This window comes from Amblyomma maculatum, chromosome 4 (assembly GCF_055883805.1).
Source record: "Amblyomma maculatum isolate TAMU_Amacu chromosome 4, ASM5588380v1, whole genome shotgun sequence".
Taxonomy (NCBI): domain Eukaryota; kingdom Metazoa; phylum Arthropoda; class Arachnida; order Ixodida; family Ixodidae; genus Amblyomma; species Amblyomma maculatum.
In genome coordinates this window covers 98,037,089-98,058,237 of record NC_139347.1, presented here as the reverse complement: position 1 = coordinate 98,058,237, position 21,149 = coordinate 98,037,089, and the positions used below count along the sequence as shown (strand labels likewise).

Sequence of the window (21,149 nt, the reverse complement as noted above, 5' to 3'; positions counted from 1 at the left end):
AGCTTTTAAAGGTATAGTAAGAGCATGCTCTCATGGATCTTCCTTTGTGATCACATAATAGTGAGCTAAAAACTATCGGTTTAGGCATGAGTTTTTCTTCTAAATTGTCAAAAAATGAAGTTAGGGCGCTTGGTAGCAACTTTGTGTAGTGTTTGACCTTTGCAGCTCCTAAAGCTGAACTAGTCATTTGTAGCAGGTGTACACTTTTTTTTTCTTACTACTATTCACCGTTTCTTGCACAGCTTAACCCTTTTTCTCGTCCCGTAGCGCAAAAACACTGCCATTTTGCTGGCAAAACCACATTGATGCTTACACTATCCGTCTAATGCAACCTATGCATCTGTTATATCACACACCTTATTGCGTCTCCCTGCTGCCTACGCCACAGACTGTTTACAGCTTTGTGATTTCATGATTTTACACAACTATCATGAGAAAGCAACGTAATTTAAAAAACAAATTATTTGATGTTAGTTAGCCTTAGGCTAGGCGTAAGTTTATTTGATCTGTCCTGTTTCTAATTTCTGCAAATATTATGGTGAGTGAAAATCCTCTAGAATGTCCTTTTAATAAGTTTGCACTGCTGCATGATTAGCAGGGCTGTAAACATTGCCTTTCATTCTGATATTGCTTGCAGGTGGTCAGAGATAAATTATCATTACTTAGCTTTAAAGAATTTTTCTTTCTTTTCTCTCACTGTAATGTGCATTACCATACAGCCAGTTGTGCAGGGTTTTCAGGGTTTTCAAACTGTTGCAGTGCATCACATTCACCATGCCTCGTTCTGAGAAGCAACAGGCAAAGCAGAAGAGACGACAGCAAAACTTCAGGCGTAGGTTGCTTGGCAAGCACGGCGCCACACAACAGAACTTGCCTTAAACATGTGCTGGACGTGCTCTTACCTTTGATCTGGGTCTCGTGAAGAAATTGAAAATGGACAAAGGAAAAATCAAGCTTTTCATACTTCAAGATTCACCTGCTGGCAAAATACAGTGTTCTGTTTCTGCCAATGCTTTGGGTCCCACACTGGTGTTCTCATTTTGTTGCTTGTAGCTGCAGCAGGCAGACACAAAGCTGCCTTTGCCTATGAATGGTCCGGAACGCACTGTTGCTGTAACAGAACTCTGATATGGCACCACGTAAATAGGGCGTATGCCTACTTTTCTGTCGCATGTGAAATGCATGCTGAACAACAGCCTTTGTGGGCAAGTCAAGACAACATAAGTACAGGCAAGGTGATCCTTGCTGGTCAACGCACGTCTAAACGAGCATACCTTCAAAAGGTGCAACAATGGTGGTGGTAAACTGGATTTTACTTACGCCTGTTGCTTACTCAAGACACAAAGGTTAAAGGGGTGGCGACACAAAATGTTTCTTAGAGTAACTTTGCTTTGGGATTGTGCGTTTAACATTAGTAAACATGGATGACCACATTGAATTCGCCAGCACTCAATTGTAATTGAATTTTCTTTATTCTTCAGTCCTGGTTTCAGGTTGCTGAATGAAGTCACGAGTACAAAGTCAGTCATGCAACGTCATACTCACTTGTGACGTCGCAATCATCGTTCGGCAACCTGTGAAACCGAAACTGTGCAGCAAGTGACATTCACTTATGTTTTACTGAGCTTAGGCAAACTTCACGCAGTGGTAAAGTTTGCTAATGTCTGGCGCATAATTCCAAAGCAGAAATATACAAAAATATTTGGCGTCTCTACCCTCTTTAAATGCGGCTTGCAGAGTGGGTCAGGCAACCTACCTTTGCATGCTAGTTATCCTAGCCTATCCTGCTGCCTGACTGAACTAATGCACTAATGTCAAAACAAGCTTCTACGACAATCTCCACTTGACCCTGCCTCATTCATAAGAACCCCATCTGCAACAAGTAAATTACCTAAGTTGACAAAGACTGCAAGTAATTAGAGTAAATAAAACGTCACTTTTGCCAATATCACAGTGGACAATGTCACTGTTCTGGATAATCGTGTTGTGCATGCGAGAGGGCCTGGTCTTGGACAAGTAAAACTACACGTGAGGTTGGAGCCTGCATCCACTGTTTTCTTTCCCAGAGGGTCTCTGTCTCAGACTATGAGCATGTGACATTGATATTGCCAAAACAATTTGTTATTTGCAAAAGTACCTGCAGAAGCACATAATGTCAGCTTTCAGGTCAAAATTTCCATTCTAGCTTAAAACATTTCAACTACAGTATTCGGTTTCCTTTCTTAAATGCATTTCAACAACCAAAAAATTATAGGGGACACTTAAGATGTGCCTTCAAGGGTGTAATGTGATAGTGTAGGCAACCACCTGACATATAAAGACCTGCTTTAACCAAACCATATGAATGTACCTGCCTAGGAGCAGCATGCCTGTCTCTGCATCCAAAAGCTCTGGAATGTTGATTCTTATTGCACCTTCCCACCTCAAATCAGCAACCCAAGTTGGCAGCTTCTCCCAACTTCCTGGTATTATGTGGTCTCGCTGAGTTCCACAAACTATCTGTGCTTGGCCATGTCGGCTGCCAGTGCCGTGCCCGTGATTTTTTGCTTGCAATGCCAACACCGCATTTTCTGGGTAACAAGGCCTTTACAATGCAACAAATTCAAGTTTTCCAACAGCAGCTAGGTGTCCCGAAATGCGTAAACTTTTGGCTAATTTTGTACCAACACGTTTCTCCGTCCAGAAAACACTATGCACAAGTGTGTATGTCAAATAGTGCCTTTTTAATGGTAGACGTTAAGTCATATACATAGAAAAGAAATCATAAATAAGTCTCAACATTTTAACTGCGGAAAGCAAAGGAAAGCTGTAGTTTCAGTTGCCCTAAAACTCCAAATGACCGTGGCCGATGCCACAGTGGAGGCAGTAATATACACATCTTTATAGAACAAACCTGTTTCGAGGGGGCGGCAGCAAAAGTTCGGACAGCTTTTCAATACTGAAGTGAATGTAAAACAAGGAATGAGCTCAATGAAGAGATGGATGTTTTCATCGCCTGCGTAACCTGTACATGATATTCTGTTTGCAAACATTAATATTAGACCAGCTCTTTGTGCTCTACAAAAGAAGAGGTATGCAAATCAGGGAAGCGAGGGAGACACAAGAGTCTTATGTACAGGGACGTCTTTGTAGATGACAGTGAAGGATGAGTGGCCAATGTACAGATCAGGAGGTGACAGTGTGCAAGCAACTTGGCCTGTGAGGGCTCAACAGCCAGACGCCACATGAAAGAAAATTTGAAATGACTGTCTACAATAAATAAGTTAGGAGAGCAAGAGCCGACTGCTGCAGACACCACCCGAGGCAAGGGCGCAGATGAGAAGAGATCGCGGCGCGTGGTGATGGTCCCGCGGAGAATAAACAATGCACCGGAGAGGATGACAAGAGCAGTCTTTTTGTTTAGTCTCCTGCCTCTGCCACTGTTTTGCACCCTACAAAATAGACTCCACGACCCGTCCCGTAAAGCTGTACAAGGCCCCATTTTACAAAAAACGTATACCAGTCAATCACCACAGAACGACGGGTCACTGTCCTCATTGTCACTTGACCCATCAGAGCAGATGACCCGCTTTCGCTTTTTGCGAGGTTTTTTCTTTGCCTTGTCACTCACTGCAGCAGCACCTTTGGAAGTCCGACCCGGGGGCCGCCCACGATGGGCAGGCGTTGACAACCGCTGCCGTGGCACCGGAGTGGCCACGGCAACTGTCGGCAGCGCTGTCGTGGGGGGTGCCGCGGGAGCAGCAGTTGTGCTCGGAGCAGTAGTGTTGGGAGCAGCACCGTCGTCTGTGGCTGGGGCCGCGGTGGCCGTCGCGGGAGCCGTGGGAGGCCGGGGCTGTCCCCCATCCTGGTCATCGTCGTCTTCATCTGGATCAATAGTCAGCATCAGTTGCTTAAAGTCGAGGTAGCGGCGGCAGAGCTCCTCTCCAGTCGGCTGCTCCTCATCTTCGGTTGCCAAGAACTGCAACGTCGGCTCTGGATTGAACCGAACCCCCGAGCGCCGGTTGAGGGCCTTCTCATACGTTTTGGCGGCCTCGTTGGGCGAATACTGCTGAATGCGGCTGTCTGTGAAACCATAAGTATCCTTGAGTGTCTGCTTGACAAACAGAAGCAAGATGCAGCCCTGTGCAGCCTGCATGCTCTCCTGAAGGGGAGTCAAGTCTGGTGGCAGCCTTGCTACCAGAGCATCCAGGTCATCATCATCGTCTTCCTCGTCGTCATCTTCTGTCCGAGCCACCCCGTCACGAGACAGCAGTGCCTCACGAAAACTCTGTAGCAGGTTGGAACCTGCCACCGACAACAGAACGTCGATGTGATGCATGACAAACAGTGGCTCATCTTGCACTTGATACGGAAAGTACACTATGTTGTCGGCCACATACAGCAGCTCCGCGAGGGGCACCCGTGCCTGTTCGTCAAAGAGCTTGAGCAGAGACAGCAGGAAGGCGCGCCGACTCTGCCTGGTTGCTCTGAGCACAGAGTAGAGGAAACCGTTGCGGCTCACTGGTGCCTCTTCCGAGCGGTAGCCACGTACGAGAGAGCCCGGCTGCTGGGCGGATCGGTGCATCTCAAATGAGAGGCGCATGCCAGCATGGGCCTTCATTTGGACAAAGCCCGGGTACTTTTTCTCCAAGTCCTGCAGCAATTGGTCTGCCTTGGTGCGTAGCAGCTTGTCGTCATCGGTGCCCAGGCAAGCCAGGTGTGGGACCATCTGGACTGGATGCACAAGGCCCTGCCCCAGCACCAACTGCAACACCTGGAGTGCAGCACGACGCACAGCTAGTGTTGGGTGGGCAGCTGCTGCCAAGATATCCTTGAGGTAGACCTGCACCACTGTGCTGGCCATTCCAGAGGACACATCGCCCATCTCTTTGAGATTTTCCCCTTTCGACAGCTTGCTCCATTCTGCATCACGGCGGATCATCTTGGCCTCCTCTTCCAAAAGGTAGGCAGTCAGGTTCTTGAGCACTTGCACCCGAGCTACAGGAGATGCTAGGGGGCTGCTTAGTAGGTGCTTGTACAGTTCCTTCACCTCGGGACCCAGCATCAAGTCATACTGGCGAACAAGCATGAAGCCTAGGCCTGTGAGCGCCCTCTGCCTTATGTCCTCATCTTCATGCTCGGTGAAGTGCAACATGGCTGCAAAGACACGCTGCTTCAGGGGCTGGTCAGCATCTTCAGCAGGCTCTGCAGCAGCATCAGGGGCAGGCTCCAGGTGTTCAAAGTCAAAGTGCTGACACAGCAGCCCCAGGGTGTAGAGGCATCGCTGCAGACTCTGGCGATTGTTTGAGCGGCCTGCCTGATGTTCACGTCGCATCAAGCATAGCAACATGAAAAACTTTTGAAACATGTCGCGCACCAGGGGGTAGTTGTGTGTCACACGATTTACCACAGCACTAAGACAGCTCACACTAGACTGAAGGAGAACCATTGCGTTGCGTATGAGCTGCTTGGCAAGATCTTCTTCAATTTGTGCCAGAAATGATTCACTCGGGTGCTCCATGAGGGGCACAACTAGTTCGAGACAGCGAGTGACATGCTGCAGCACCTGATACTCCTGTGGACTCGATGCACGCATGCTCAGGTACGGCTGGATGGTGTGTGCGTGACGTACCAGCAGCTGGGGTCGGATGCGGCTGAATAGGTACAGGGTGCCCAAGCAAGCCACCAAATGTTGTGAAGAGGCATCGCCTTCTTCCAGCCGCAGCAACCGTTCCACTAGACAGTCCACAATCTGCCGACAGGACTCGAGCACGCCTCTGCGCTGGCCATCTTCTCGATCTTTCAGAAGACCGCCCAGCAACTGCTCAAACCAGTTGAGGCCCATCTCTCGACAGGCAGCCACAACGTGGGTGATGTGGCGCACTTTTTGCAAAAGTCGTTCTTCGCTGCTCTGGGGCGTAAACCACATGCTCTGGAACACCTCACCAACCAGCTTTTTGATGCCCTCCTCGTCATTCACACGCCCAATGATCTTGACACATATTTCTGGGATTTTCTCAAACTCTGGCTGTTCAAGGCACACATCCTTGAGGATTTTGATGACTCGTTTCCGAACACTGACACCCGTGTCTAAGATGCGCTCTGTTAGCATGTCATAGTATTTGTGAGTCAGTTCCGGCCGCACCAGGATGAATTTTCCCACTAAATCTACAGCTGCCTCGCGGACACTTGTGGAATGATCCAGGAGACGTCCATGCACACCTTGCCGCATGTCTGGCCGGCCCAAAATAGATGGGTCTGCCTCAACAACAAGTGTCAGACATTTCATGGCCTTGGTACGCACAGCCACTGCAGACTCGCTCAGCACCCGTAGAATCTGGGTGAGGTAGACGTCAAAGCTTTGTGAAAAAGGTCGCCGGGAAGCCAAGAAACGTGAAATGAGTTCCGCAGTGGCATAGTCTAATGTGCCTTGCTCAGATTTGAAGCTGCTACCAGAATCCTGAGGCTTTGCCAAATGCAAAAGAAATTTCTTGCGCTCCTCTACCAGAGCCGCAAGCTTGGCTTGCTGCTCCTCACTTGGTGCAGCAGGCTTTTTTTCGTCTTCGTCCTCGACATCCTCGGGTTCACAGTTGCGACGGCTGGCCTTGCTTTTGCTTGTACGGCTGTTGGACTTGCTGGGTGTCTTGGTGGTCTCCTCGTCACCGTGGCTCTTGTCTGCTTTGGCCTCAGCCATAGCGTCCCTGTACCACTGTGCCACATAGAAGCGCCGCGAGAACTGCAGTGAAGGGTCACTGTCAAGGTTGGCATCCAGGTAGTGAAGCAGGGCCCTCTGTAGCAGCTGGGTTTCATCCATGGGGCGGGCACCCTTGGAGAGACTGGTCAGGGGCAGGTCATCTTCCTCGTCCTCCTCAATCTGGCGGAGAATGTCCTTCACTGTCTCCTTCTTGATCTGGCTGCTGACAGCATCTTTACGCAGCCGAGCAGCCACAACACCAAGGTAATCGAGAGAGGCCACTCGGAGAGACATGTCGAGGGACTTGTTGCTGAAGTTCTGCACAAGCAGCCGCCCAAGAAGGCTCAAGATCAGCTCCGAAGCAGGCCACTCGGGCTTGTTCACTGTGCTTAGCAAGTCCTGGACAAAGTTCTCAAACACTGGCCTGTAGTCCATGTCTTCATTTTTTGTACCGCACTTGCGCAGAAACACTGACAGGAAGTTTGCCGCAGTGTGCACAGCTGCATCATAGGATGTGACAATCAGTACATCTGTGTCCACCGCGGGCGTCTTCTCCTTGCCTTCACTGGCATCCTTCGGTGCGGGGGTCCCTTCGGGAAGCTTAACAACACTGTGGATCAACTGGAGAACCAAGGCTGTCAGCATCTGGATGTGCTCTTCAGAGTTGAGGCGATAGTTGCGCAAGCTCCGTTTGCTGGTAGGCAGGCGAGCAATAGAGGCCAGGATATCCTCCAAAATTAGCTGCCGATGCTTTTCATAATGAGCAAAGATGGTAGTCACCAGACGCAGGGCATGCAGCTGCAGCTCGCTGACGCCTTCAACAAAAAACGGCCCTACACCTAAGGTGGACACTTGCAGAATTAAAGTGTCTGTCAATGTCTGCAGGCCCAAGAGTTCTGCCAGCAGCCCCACTAACTCGTGCAGGCGATTGTAAAGTTGGAGCACAGCACGTTCCTTCACCCTGTGGGTTGCATGGGCTCGTTTCTGCCTTGCGTTGCAGCCTTCCTTCGTACGGGTGTCCACTTTGTAGACTGGATCAAACACTGGGTAGATGGTGTTTTGGATCTGAAATTTGGCAAAGATCACAATACGCTCAATCAGATCCTCCAGGAAGACCCGCTTAGGCATGTTGGCTGAAGTCATTATGTACAGGGCGGTCAGAGAGGCATCTGCTGAGCGTGTGATGCGCTCCATGGTTAGCTCGGCATACAGACGACCTTCCTCATCCTCTTGATCATCTTGGTCCACAGGGCAAAGCTTGGCACCATCCACTACATTGCGCTCCAATATGGATAACAATCGGACAAGTCGCTCAGGTGGCACTTGGTTGGTGGCTTGCAAGATTTTCAGCTTGGCTGCTTCGTTGCACAGCTGCCGCAAGAGCGAGGCTGTCACCAGCGCTTCTGGAGGGCACCCGACCTCGTCGTCCAACTCTTGCGTCAGGTCAAGGTCTTCCATCGAGTCAAAGATGGCCTCCACAGTGCGCGAGAAGCGCTGATACGTATTGCTCTCCATTAATTCCTCTGCAGACAATGGTGTGGGGACAGGCTCCTTCTTCATTTTCTTCGGCTTTAGCTTTGGCCTTTCTTTAACTGGCTGTGGTGCAGGAGCAACTCTGCTTGGCTCTTCGTCGGGCTCAAATGCAGAGTGTTCACTCTCACTGTGATGTGAATGTACTGGCGATTCTGCATATTTGGCCTTTTGGTGGGTTCTGCGCCTGTTTTTCACTCGCTCACTCAGAGAGCTGGCATACATGTCCATGCTTGACCTCTCCTTTGTAGGCGATGGCCGGTGGCAATTGCGTCGATCGTTTCCTTTTGTTGTCTTCCCATCAACACTCTCCCGCTGCTTACGCGCTGGTCGCTTACGTGCCACTACATGAGGACCGTCGTCATCGTCAGATGAAGACAGTATTCGGCTGTTTTCACGCACAGAGTTTCTCACAACCTTGTTTTTGTTTGATGCCTGTGCAGTCTTTGGAGTTGGGGCTTCCTGTACACTCTGCTTGGTTGGGGAAGGTTGTGCAGATTTACGAGTGGCTTTGGGTCTACTGTCCACATTATTAACCACACATTCTTTTGGTGGCTCCTTAGACACCTCTCGTACCGGTGGACTCACAACAGGAACACTGTTTGCACGTTCCACAGTCGGACACACGGGCGATGGCGGCACAGCATTTTGCACTCCCACACCACCACCACCACCACCAACACCACCACAGGGCGCAGGCACAGCACACGGCACAACCGGTTGAACTGGGCACTGCTGCTGCTGCTGTGGCAGCGGCTGTGCAGGACTGACATGCACAACGGGCGACTCTGTCCGCTTCTCGCACGGAGTCACACAGTTTCCGTTGGAGTAGAAGTTCTGGTTGGGCAGTTGCTTGGGCACTTGGGGCGAGAAGGGTGTCCCATCCAGGATGCCAGCCACTGAGTGGTCGTGCAGCGGCGGATGTGGTGTGAAAGGTGTGGGCGGGAAAAAGCCCGGGCTCCCATCCAAGCCCTCTGCAGGCGAGCACAGTTGTGCAGGGCTGTAGCCCTGCTGCTGCTGCTGCTGCCAGGGAGGTGGCCCCTTGAACAGTCCCCGTGCCACCAGCAGCTGGAGCAGGGGCGAGCAGCCTTGAGGGGGCAAAGCACCGTCTCCACCATCTTTGAGCTCCACATGGTCTGTGTTGACTTGGGCCAGGGCATCCACCACGGGAGGCAGGAGGCGGGCATCACTAGCCAGCACCCGTCGGGCTTCCTCTGCTTGGGCAGCCGGTAACAGAGAGCGAGCTGGACCCGCTCCAGGCAGCGCAGAGGGCAAAGGCAGCTCCAGCAACAGCTCAGTGATGCTCTGGATGCCCGCGAGCGTTGTGATGGGCACGCTGGGGCCCTCGCCATTCATCATGCCGCTGGGCCGGGGCTCAGGCTTGGCCCCGGGCCTTTGGCCTCCTGCACGAATAAAATGTAACTCAGCTCGCTAGGAAAAATGTAAGGTTGAAATAATGCTGTTCTCTTACTGCAGAATATTTCTGCCGCTCCTGACTTCACTTGTAGGCACAACAGGAACACTTTTGTCCCCACTAAAATCTATGCACGGGCACACGGTTCCGGAAACTAAAGCATGCAGCCACACTGGCTACTATAGTCAGCCATTCACCACGCATGACAGCATTAATAAAACAGCGACGTTACTTGCCTGGAGTACAACGTCAACATAAAAGTGACGTTGAACTGAAGTTTTGGTTCAGCTACAGCAAATCCTTCGTCCATTAAAGCCGACACTACCCACCATGTTGGTCACAAAAAGGGTGAGGCATAAATTAAACGTTAAGCCCCAGCGATGCGCCGAGAAAACTCACCGAAAAAGATGACCCGTCGTTGCACAGCGCACCATTTATATCGAGTATCCAACTGCGACGATGTTCAGCAACATTCCCGCCTTGAACAAGTACAGGGCAAGCAAGAACTCGCTGCAGCGGTTCCAGGTGACTCGCACGTGCTCGAGGCCGTAAACATTGGCGTCCCAGTCAGGAATACGTGAGTACTGCCTGCATGGACCAGTCGCCAAAGGGCAAGCTGAGCACGGTAGAGCACTCAGCAAACATTCTTCACTCTCGGGGTTATTTTCACGCCATCAACAAAACAAACGTGTCATTTGGGAAAATGAGTGAATGACGCGGGTCCTTCGTTAGCTGTGCGTGGTCATACTAACACGAAGTGACGACACGCTAAGAAACGGTATCAGATAGCCAGACTGACGCTTGCTCCGTGCATCCGTCCGTCATCGTTGCTCCGGTTACAAGCAGCCAAGCGCAAGTAGACCAAGCCTAAACCGACCGCTTTCGAGTCGCGGCGAGACATTAGTACGTAATTAAATGGGAAGATTATGACACACGCAGACATAAAGTACACAGTTTTACTATAGGCAACGAACCATCTATCCGATGTTTCCGTATACATAGCACCGTATTAGGCTTAGACACAGGTAGACATCGGCGGTCAAAGCTGCCACAGCAGACGTGCTACCACCAGTCCCAGTGTAGCGCTGTCACCGCGAAAGCACTTCAAACGCGAAACGGCTTCTCTACGAGCACGGAGCTCCGGAAAAAACACGAAATACTCGGCGGCATAAATGTTTACGTGCTTCCTAGGCCTAAAGTGGTTGCCAGCCAAAGCAGAAGTGGATAACCTCCATTTCATGTCATATGATCGAGACAACATAGTGATCGGCTTACCTTTGCCATGGCGGTTGAATTAGCCATCGCGCAATTATTTTTCCTGTCTACGCGTTCTCCAAATGTAGCATCGTAACCCTTTACAAGACGTCTGTGATTTTCTTTTTCGAATGCACTCTCAAAACGGATCATTGTCCGCCATTACGGCAAAACAGGAAGACATTCTCAACCCAGGAATTCAGCACACTAAAAAAAAAGAAGCAAACAGTCAAAGTCGTACGTTCACGGGGTACAATTTTTTAAAAAACAAATTTCACGCATAGTGCCTCTGCGATGAGCGAACAGTTTAGTTGTCTCGACATTTTTGCACATGATGCCGCTTCGAGAGTAGGCAGAAACCCGTTATATTTTTGTTGATTGTCTGCTTAGTAGTGTGTGAGCTAGCTGCTACGAGTACGAGTCTGCTGTTGCTGTTCAGCCCTGCTGTTGGTGGAAAGAAAGAAAAAATATACATGTACGAAGAGCTAGTGTGTGCCACAAGTGCCGGCGCATTCGTTATGCTACGCAAAAGCGCACCTTCTGCAAAGTTCACGTCTCGTTGTTGATATGCCACTGCGCGTGGTATGTGGAGCGAGCGCCGTAGTTAGCGATCGACTGATCGATGCGAAATGCAGCTTAATAAACGTATTCTGTGCCTGTGCCGTGATCTCTAATTCAATTTTTCATCCTGTGTATAAACGTTTAGCGTTTTGTTCTGTCTGATGTAATTTTACACACTTTGGGAGGACACTGGAACAGCACTACTCTCGAGTCTCAACGCGTTTACTGTGTTGCAAATAATTGTTTGGCATTTTGCGTTTTCTAGCCGCTGGCCGTAACTTCGCGAAGCTCTCATTTTGCTCAGTACACGTGCAACGTCGCAGTTCTTCGATGTCTGAATGAAGCAGAAGCAAGTTCATACTACGTAACGAGGACGACGTGCATCTATCCGCGAGGCACAGTTATGGTGTTATGGTGCTCTAGAGCACTGTAGCACAGTCACGCGGTTTAAGTGGCTGTAAGCAGCTGACTGACTCCTCGTGAGTCGTGATCTCGACTCCAATGAGGAGTGGGAGGGGGAGGAGGAGGACGAACACCTGCCACTAAATGGATAAGCGTCGCCATCTGCCGGGAAGACAAGATGTTACACTGTTTTCTTTAAGCCCAGAAGATGGCGACGCTGGTTGGTTACAAAGAGGAAGGCCACAACATCCATCCATGCTGAATAGAGATAAGCCTATAATAAAGTTCTTTTTATTCATAGAAATACGCAGGTGCGTTGCGTCATTCGCAATCACAGCACAAAACACAATGCATAAATAATAGGTTTACTGGTTGAGCCGTTGGCTCGTTCGCTACTCAGGGTGCCGTTTTCGCCTTTTATTTGAATGTAACTAGAGTCCCTAGAAGTATTTCTAGGGACCCTAATGTAACTTCGCTCGCAAAAGAATAGTGGCGGCATCTGTCGACAAATTTTATAGCTTTAGAAATTTTAACGCAACGAGGTCAAATCGTTTTTCGCACGTGTGCGTTTTATGCATTGTTGCAGATGATGCAGACGGCGCATAATTTGAATTTGCCGCTCCACGGTCTGTTCGTGGCTTTTTTTCAGAGCTCATCTACAGTGCTCTTGAATCTGTTCGTGCGCTCAGGCCAAGCGTTCGATGTCTATATAAGTATCAATTAGCTTCGATTATTGCGCATTGCGTGGTGTAAAAATGATCGCGGCTACTCAACGATACAAAAAAATGGACGAAACGCACACGCCTACTTATATTTTTCCCGATTCAGGCAAGTTCACAACATACCTCGAAATTTGAACGCGAGCATGCTGAGGAGCTTTTCCCTGCGCGACGTGATATAATACTCATTAGCATATTGCCGCGAAACCTTCAAAACAGTATTTGTTGTTTTTTAACAGCCGCCGGCATACAGGCTTATCACTCTGATTCTGGACCGTGTATCAGTTCCGTAATCTTTGTTTGTTAATGCTCGATGTCGCAAGTCACACCTTTATCAGTTTTGTTGTAGCGCAAGATGCACCGAGATCTGTCTCGAAGGTTCCGGCCACTTCGGTGTCTTTCCACAATGTTCCAGCCCGTGCTGGTAGCTATTTGCGACGTTATCTAGATTGTTCTGTGCAGCCTTTAAATTGAGCGTTGCCGAGTGTGACGAGCATTCTTTGTTCGACGATCGACGAGCACGTTTGTTCCTATCGCCGCCGCCGAGTTGCTTAGTTCTTTTGCGGGCGCAAGTCAGCCCAAATAAAGAGTTTCTTTAGTGCAATCATCGACCCCTTCATTTGTGTCGTCGACCTCGTCACCACTACGTGACATCTGGTGGAGGTGCTGCCTTTGATCCTTCAAGCGAAGACCCAAGCCGTGTTCCTGTCGCCTTGGAAGACCAACCTACAGGTCACCGAGCCAGCCGCCGACTCCAAGGCCTACAACCCGAACACGGTCTGCTGCCTGACCCCATTCGATTTCGGAAGGCATCGACGCTGACAATGGCCCAGCCTACAGCACCGGTTATTTTCGTTCAACCCCGGGAGCCCCCCTGCTTCCATGGACTACCGGATGAAGATGCAGGAGATTGGATGGACCTTTTCGACCGTGTGGCAGATTTCAACGGCTGGAATGACGCCGCGAAACTTAGGCAAGTCTACTTTGTTCTTCAAGGATATGCCCGAGTTTGGTTCGAAAATCATGAGGCAACCATGAAGGACTGGGAGACTTTCAAGGAAGCATTTTTGACTGCCTTCTCAAGCATCGTCCGAAAGGAAAGAGCCCAGGCCCTCCTTCAGTCAAGACTGCAACTTCCTAACGAGTCTGTCCTGGCGTACGTTGAGGAGATGAAGCGCCTCTTTCGCCGCGCCGACCCTAACATGACTGAAGGTGAGAGAGTCAAATTTTTAATGCGAGGCGTCAAAGAATCGCTTTTTGCAAATCTTGTCCGAAATCCGCCAAAAACAGTGGCGGAATTTGAGACTAAAGCGTCTGCCACCGAGAAGACGTTGTACACCCGGATGCGCCACTACGAGCGGCCACTTCAGCCAGACTACTCAAGCCACTACCCCAGCGCATCTGCAAGTGGAGAGAACCTTCGTGACCTCATCCGGGAGATCGTGCGAGAAGAGCTCCGCCGAATGCAGCCATCATCGCAACAACCCCAGGTGGCGACGCTCGCGGACGTCGTCCGTGAAGAAGTCCAGCAGGCGCTGGGCGTTCCTGAAGCGACGGCTGCGACTGTTCCAGCACAAGAGGCAACAGCGATGAACTACGCTGGTGCATTACGTCGCCCTCCGCCCCGACGTGATGACTTTTCGAGCCCTCGCCGCTACCGGCCTGTTCCTGAAAACCGCCTCTTGGCTCCCGCCCGCCAAGCCCGCCAAGCCTACCAACGACCAACAAGCCCCAGGAAGTGCGACGCATGGAGGACAGCGAACAACCGGCCATTATGCTTCCACTGCGGTGAGGCCGGCCACATTCTGCGGCACTGCCCGTACCGACGAATCGGTCTCCGCGGATTTGCAGTCGACGCTCCACGACCACGCCCAGGAGAACGACCACAAGAAATTGACAACTATCTGCGTAGCGGTGAGATTGCGCCACCAAGCCGTCGATTCAGGTCTCCATCGCCGTACAGGGCCCGCTTTGCGTCGCCAGGACGTAACTATGATGATAGTGTGCGCGGAAGGTCCCCAAGCCCCCGTCGGGGAAACTAAAGGCAGCAACCTTTGGAGGTGAGGTTGCTCAACGGCGAAAAGACGAAGATCCTCCGCCGCCGACGACCACTAACGACGACGCAGTCGTTTCACCGCCGCTCCACACGACGTCATCGACGACAACACGACCAAAGTGCAAGCAGACACCGCCGCCCAGCGAAGTAACAACGGTATGCCCCGGCCATGACCTGAAGAAACGACGGAGCCGAGATCGGACACTAAGGCCCACGTGCAATGCGAGGACGCGAACAAGTGACCTTGAAGTTGATGTCGACGGTCGCAGAGTCACTGCCCTAGTAGACACCAGAACTGATTATTCAGTCATTAGTGGACCGTTAGCCTCTCAACTAAGAAAAGTTACCACCGCTTGGGATGGCCTGCTGATTCGCACATCAGGTGGCAACCTGATTACTCCATCTGGACGATGCACTGCAAGAATAACCGTAAATGGGCGTACTTACCCCACCAGCTTTGTGGTCTTGCAGCAGTGCTCCCGCGACGTGATTTTAGGCATGGACTTCCTAAATGAACATAGGGCTATCATCGACCTGCGATCCAAGCTCATCAAGCTCTCTGCAGACAAAGCCATTCCTGCTACGACGACGTCGATGCAACACATGCATCCCTCTAAACGTCCTCGACGAAGAATTGAACATCCCGCCCCGATCAAGTATCGCAGTCTGCGTAGGTAGCGCCAACATCGAAACCGCTGAAGGCATCGTCGAAGGAAATATCCAATTGCTCTTAGAACGAGGTGTCGGCATCGCAAGAGGCATCACGAAATTCCGGAGAGGTCAAGCTCAGGTTCTGGTAACAAACTTCACCGAAGAATACCGGCATCTCAACAAGGGCACGACGATCGCATTTCTCGACGAATTAGCGGACCTCAAAGATGTAATTCACATTCCACGACCAAACGCTGGAAGACGTACCGGACCTATTCCGTCAGCCCACATTTGACATCAACCCGGCATTGACCCACAACAGGAAAGACCAGATTCTCAGTTTGCTTCGAAGCTACGGGGAGTGCTTTTCATCGTCATCGAAGGTACGACATACACCACTGGCCAAGCATCGCATAATAACGGACGAACACGGCCGACCTCTGCGCCAAAGCCCTTATCGTGTATCGCCGCGAGAACGCCAGGCCATTCGCGATCAAGTTGAGGAAATGCTGCGTGATGACGTAATCCAGCCATCGAACAGCCCCTGGGCGGCACCAGTCGTTTTGGTCAAGAAGAAAGACAGCACACTTCGCTTCTGCGTTGATTACCGCCGATTGAATAGCATAACGAAGAAGGATGTCTACCCGCTTCCCCGCATCGACGACACTCTCGACCGGCTCTGCAATGCAAGGTACTTCTCATCGATGGACCTGAAGAGCGGATATTGGCAAATTGAGGTCGACGAAAGAGATCGCGAGAAGACCGCATTCATCACACCGGACGGCCTTTATGAATTTAAGGTGATGCCATTTGGCCTCTGCTCCGCAGCCACGTTTCAACGAGTAATGGACACAGTCCTGGCAGGCTTGAAGTGGCAAATTTGTTTGGTATATTTGGACGACGTTGTTGTCTTCTCGTCAAACTTTGAAGACCACCTAAAACGACTACAGACAGTGCTGGAAGCCATCAAGTCATCGGGGCTAACGCTAAAAGCAGAGGTGTCATTTCGCCTACGAAGAACTCCGATTCCTAGGTCACATCGTTAGCAAGGACGGTATTCGCCCAGACCCGGAGAAAACAGCTGCAATCGCACAGTTCCCACCGCCTGCCGACAAGAAAGCTGTGCGCCGATTCCTTGGGCTGTGCGCTTATTATCGACGATTTGTCAGAAACTTTTCGCGGATCGCCGAACCGTTGACGCAGCTTACAAAGGCTGACGTACCTTTTAAATGCGAAGCGCCACAAGGAGAAGCCTTCGACGAACTTAAGCGCCGCCTGCAATGCCCTCCTGTACTTGGCCACTTTGATGAAAACGCCGAGACCGAAATTCACACCGACGCGAGCAGTGTAGGCCTAGGAGCCATTCTCGTCCAGAAGACTGCCGGACAGGAAAAAGTAATCGCCTACGCTAGCAGGTCTCTCACAAAAGCCGAAGTAAATTACTCGACGACCGAAAAGGAGCATGCCTTGCGATCATCTGGGCTACTTCTAAGTTTCGTCCATACCTATACGGCCGACCATTCAAGGTGGTAAGCGACCATCACGCGCTCTGCATGGCTGGCTAATTTGAAAGATCCTTCCGGCCGCCTTGCCAGATGGAGCCTACGACTTCAAGAATTTGACATGACTGTAGTCTATAAGTCGGGCCGGAAGCATTCCGACGCAGACTGCTTATTCCGCGCTCCCGTCGATTCTCCCCCGAAGGACGATGACGCCTTTTTGGGACCGGTAAGCGCCAGCAGTTTCGCAGACAACAGCGATCAGACCCTGAGCTGAAAGCGCTAGCCGATTACTTGGAAGGAAAGACCGCTTCCCCTCCTGGTGTGTTCAGGCGACATTTATCATCCTTCACGTTAAGCAATGGCCTCCTCGTGAAGAAGAACTTTGCACCCAACAAGACCGCGCAGCTTCTCGTAGTGCCTAAAACCCTTCGGCAAGAAATTCTGCAGGCGTTGCACGACGAGCCCACAGCAGGCCACCTCGGATTTGCGCGCACGTTGCGTCGAATGTATTACTGGCCGCGACTGCCTGCCGAAGTTTCCCACTACGTGAAGACGTGTCGTGAGTGCCAACGACGCAAGACGCCGCCGATCAGACCAGAAGGACTACTAAACCCGATTCCGCCCCCAATCCTGCCCTTCAACAAATTGGGATGGATCTCCTCGGCCCCTTTCCATCTTCGTCTATGGGTAACAAGTGGATCATCGTGGCCACTGACTACCTTACCCGTTACGCCGAAGCAAGAGCACTACCAAATGGTACCGCGGCAGAAGTCGCCAAATTTTTTGTCGAACAAATTCTCTTGCGACACGGCGCCCCAGAAGTGCTCATCACGGACAGGGGAACGGCGTTTACGGCAGAGTTGACGCAAGCCATCCTGGAATACAGTCACACAAGCCATCGACGAACAACTGCGTACCATCCCCAGACCAATGGCCTTACGGAGCGCCTGAACAAAACGATCGCGGACATGATTGCTATGTACGTCGACGCTGAACACAAGACCTGGGACGCCATCTTGCCGTACGTGAATTTCGCGTATAACACGGCAGTCCAGGAGACGACCAGAGCGACCCCGTTTAAGCTTGTGTACGGCAGGGAGCCCACGACGACGCTCGACGCAATGCTGCCGCACGTAACCAGCGAAGACAACCTTGACGTCGCCGCCTACCTGCAGCGTGCAGAGGAAGCCCGACGACTCGCACGGCTGCGTATTAAAGACCAACAGCGCACCGACACCCGACGATACAACTTAGGACGACGCCACGCAGAGTACAATCCAGGTGACCAAGTGTGGGTTTGGACACCAATTCGCCGTCGCGGATTAAGTGAAAAGTTGTTGCGTCGATACTTTGGGCCATGCAAAATCCTTCGCCGCGTCGGACCACTGGACTATGAAGTCATTCCCGACGGAACGTCAGCATCACAACGGCGACGCGCACACCCAGAAATTGTACATGTTGTGCGACTGAAGCCATATTACGCGCGTTAAAGAATCTGTGGTGTTTAAACTTTGCAGTGTTTATGTTTAAGTTTCTTTGTTCTGGAACATCGAGGCGATGTTTTTTAAGGGGGGAGTAATGCCGCGAAACCTTCAAAACAGTATTTGTTGTTTTTTAACAGCCGCCGGCATACAGGCTTATCACTCTGATTCTGGACCGTGTATCAGTTCCGTAACCTTTGTTTGTTAATGCTCGATGTCGCGAGTCACACCTTTATCAGTTTTGTTGTAGCGCAAGATGCACCGAGATCTGTCTCGAAGGTTCCGGCCACTTGGGTGTCTTTCCACAATGTTCCAGCCCGTGCTGGTAGCTGTTTGCGACGTTATCTAGATTGTTCTGTGCAGCCTTTAAATTGAGCGTTGCCGAGTGTGACGGGCATTCTTTGTTCGACGATCGACGAGCACGTTGTTCCTATCGCCGCCGCCGAGTTGCTTAGTTCTTTTGCGGGCGCAAGTCAGCCCAAATAAAGAGTTTCTTTAGTGCAATCATCGACCCCTTCATTTGTGTCGTCGACCTCGTCACCACTACGTGACAATATATATGTATGATTAAGCCACCTAGACTCGATCGGAAATAAACATTGACATATATTAATGCACTTTTAATGCGTTCCCTTCTAGCCGGCCACGCATACGCCAAAAGCGCAAGCAAAAATATACGGTGTTTTCGGCGTTGTCAGCGAGAATTTTACTAGGTTTCTGCTTTGATCGAGGTGTGAGATATGTGGCAATCGAACGTAAAAGGACCCTTGGATGAGGAATGAATGCCACCCAGCTAGAGTAAGGGTAGTGAAACTATATATGAGTATCATAACTTTAAGTGATCAGTCGTCACACGTACCGACTATAATTTCTTACTACGTACATTCAGTTGTAAGAAATTATAGTTTTAAATAGCTTTAAGAAAGTAGTTTCTCAGCACACTTACCGCGTACTCTGAGGCAGTTCTCCGGACTTGTGCACAGTCAACGCTTGTACGTTTAATGCGTAAGTGACCGAGGAGTGAGTTAATACAAGTTCAATCTTGGACAAGAGCAAGCAGTCGTTTTCACACTTGCACTATGTGCGAAGCGCCAGAAGTCGTTGTTGATCCTGGCGCGCGCAGTGCTGTCTTTGACTTCTTCATTTATGTCCATAAAACCTAAAGTATGGCAACTGAAAGCGCCGAAGCAGACGACACACGGCAGAATAAAATAAACGAAATTATCATTTTGAAGTAAAAAAGGCAGTATTTATAGTTTTGTTTAAAAGAATAAATTATTTGAGGTTGAAATCAGAAAAAATAAAATTGCGACAACTTGATTGGAGATTGAAGGTATGCTTAGTTCATCTATCTGCCGCTAGGGCTAGGCTTCTGTTCTGTTCCTACCCGTCATCAGAAAAAGCAAACTATTTGCTCAAAAGCGCGTGCAAACGGTGTAAACGGTTCTGTTGTTAAATAGATTCGCATCTTGATTCTTTTGTTATTCCCCTCTTTCGTGGTAAGGCCAGTAGGGCTGGCGCACGCGATCTCGCTTTTTGTAGGCCTCCGCGAGTGCGAGTCGCGCAAGCGACATCACGTCGCTACTTTCACGTGCTTGTCATTTAACGAGCAGAATAGTTTACGTTCGACGCCTACTTCAATATCGGCGCCACTCAGGTGCCGCTCTAGTGATATACCTGACACACACAACCCGCAACCATTGCGGGCCTCGAGGTCGCTGCGCTGGCGCAGGTGTGTATATTTCTTCGTTACTCTGCAGCGCGCCTCATAAAAAGAAAATAATTAACCTTTGCTCGTTGTAGTCTTTTGATGGCCTTGTTTTGTCGCACGAATTGCAGCCACAGGATCCAGTTGCGGCTTCGGCGAGTGGCGTCAAATTCAAGTTCTCGGAGGGAGAGACTGTTCTGTGTTACGAACCAGACTCCTCAAAAGCCAAAGTTCTCTACGATTCGAAGGTGACGCAGTGCATCGGTCATGTTTCTGTTAAGCTAATCCATATGCAGACACTGACCTGTATTGATGAGCTACTTCAAGAGCGAGCTGCGAATTACAAAAATACACGATCAAATAACAGGTGAATACTGGTTGGATACTGTAGTACGTAATCCGTCCACAAAGCATCACAAAAACTCGCAAACCTGTCAATCAGCCCACGTTTATTGGTCGACAGGTTCGCCGCCGTAATCGACCAATAGGAGGTATTCACTGAGGTTGTACTACCAGATGGCGCGAGCATCGTCCCGCCTTGTCCGCCATGTCGGAGGTCGCCGGTGGCATCGGCGCGCGTCAGCTCGCGCAGTTTCAGGTTCGCTGTATATTGGAAGGGACCCGTAAAGTTTTATCAAGCTGGTAAATACGTCCACATCCACTTTTCTTGGTTGAACCCTGTATGCGCGTGGAGTCTGAAGCGATATTTTGATGCTCCGGGACATAACACTAGCTGTTCAGCGTTGCAACTAGGCATCACCCATGCAACACCTTGACAGCAAAAGTAGCCGGTTACCCATTTCGCGAAAAACGGCTTGCAGTTCTTTAAAACCGTTGTTAGCTGCCACTGAGGCAGAAAATTTCTTGAAAAGACAGCGAGTGTATTAAATTTCTCAAATTCAAAGCTCGCATGGCTGCGAAACGTACACTTCTAGTGGCGGTAGTCGGCAAACTGCCAAGGGTTCCACAGGCGCTATTCCAGCAGTAAAGCGAATCATTGCAGTTTCTTAATTTTAGTGACAGAAGGTCGAGAAAAAAAGTACTGTCACGCACTCGCAGGATAAACGGCACACCCAGAGAGCATGTTTTACAAATTTAGTATCGGCTGCGTAGCTCTGCTTGAAATGCACATAATCCATGGAACCTAGGTTCGCAACAATGCGATGTGCAGCGATAACGCTTGATACAGTTGTAACAT

General features: G+C 50.3%; 1 protein-coding gene and 1 pseudogene across 4 annotated transcripts in view; one reads left to right on the top strand and one right to left on the bottom strand.

Annotated features, from left to right (window-relative positions):
- The window catches only part of LOC146191758 (uncharacterized), an 81,651-nt gene that overhangs the window by 36,629 nt on the left and 23,873 nt on the right, over window positions 1-21,149 (top strand). Inside the window, exon 19 of the mRNA XM_084602269.1 lies at window positions 20,083-20,199. Coding sequence (XP_084458395.1) covers window positions 20,083-20,199 — 117 coding nt within the window. The remainder of the gene's footprint in view (window positions 1-20,082; window positions 20,200-21,149) is intronic.
- On the bottom strand, window positions 2,701-19,359 carry LOC146191759 (nipped-B-like protein A pseudogene; annotated as a pseudogene). Of its 3 annotated transcripts, none has more exons than XR_014706699.1 (3): window positions 19,190-19,359; window positions 10,017-10,205; window positions 2,701-9,606 (listed from the first exon to the last, which is right to left on the bottom strand). The product of XR_014706699.1 is annotated as a nipped-B-like protein A pseudogene, transcript variant X2 (transcript). The 3 variants fall into 3 exon arrangements; XR_014706698.1 differs by lacking the exon at window positions 19,190-19,359 and adding an exon at window positions 10,893-11,187; XR_014706700.1 differs by lacking the exon at window positions 19,190-19,359 and adding an exon at window positions 10,592-10,669.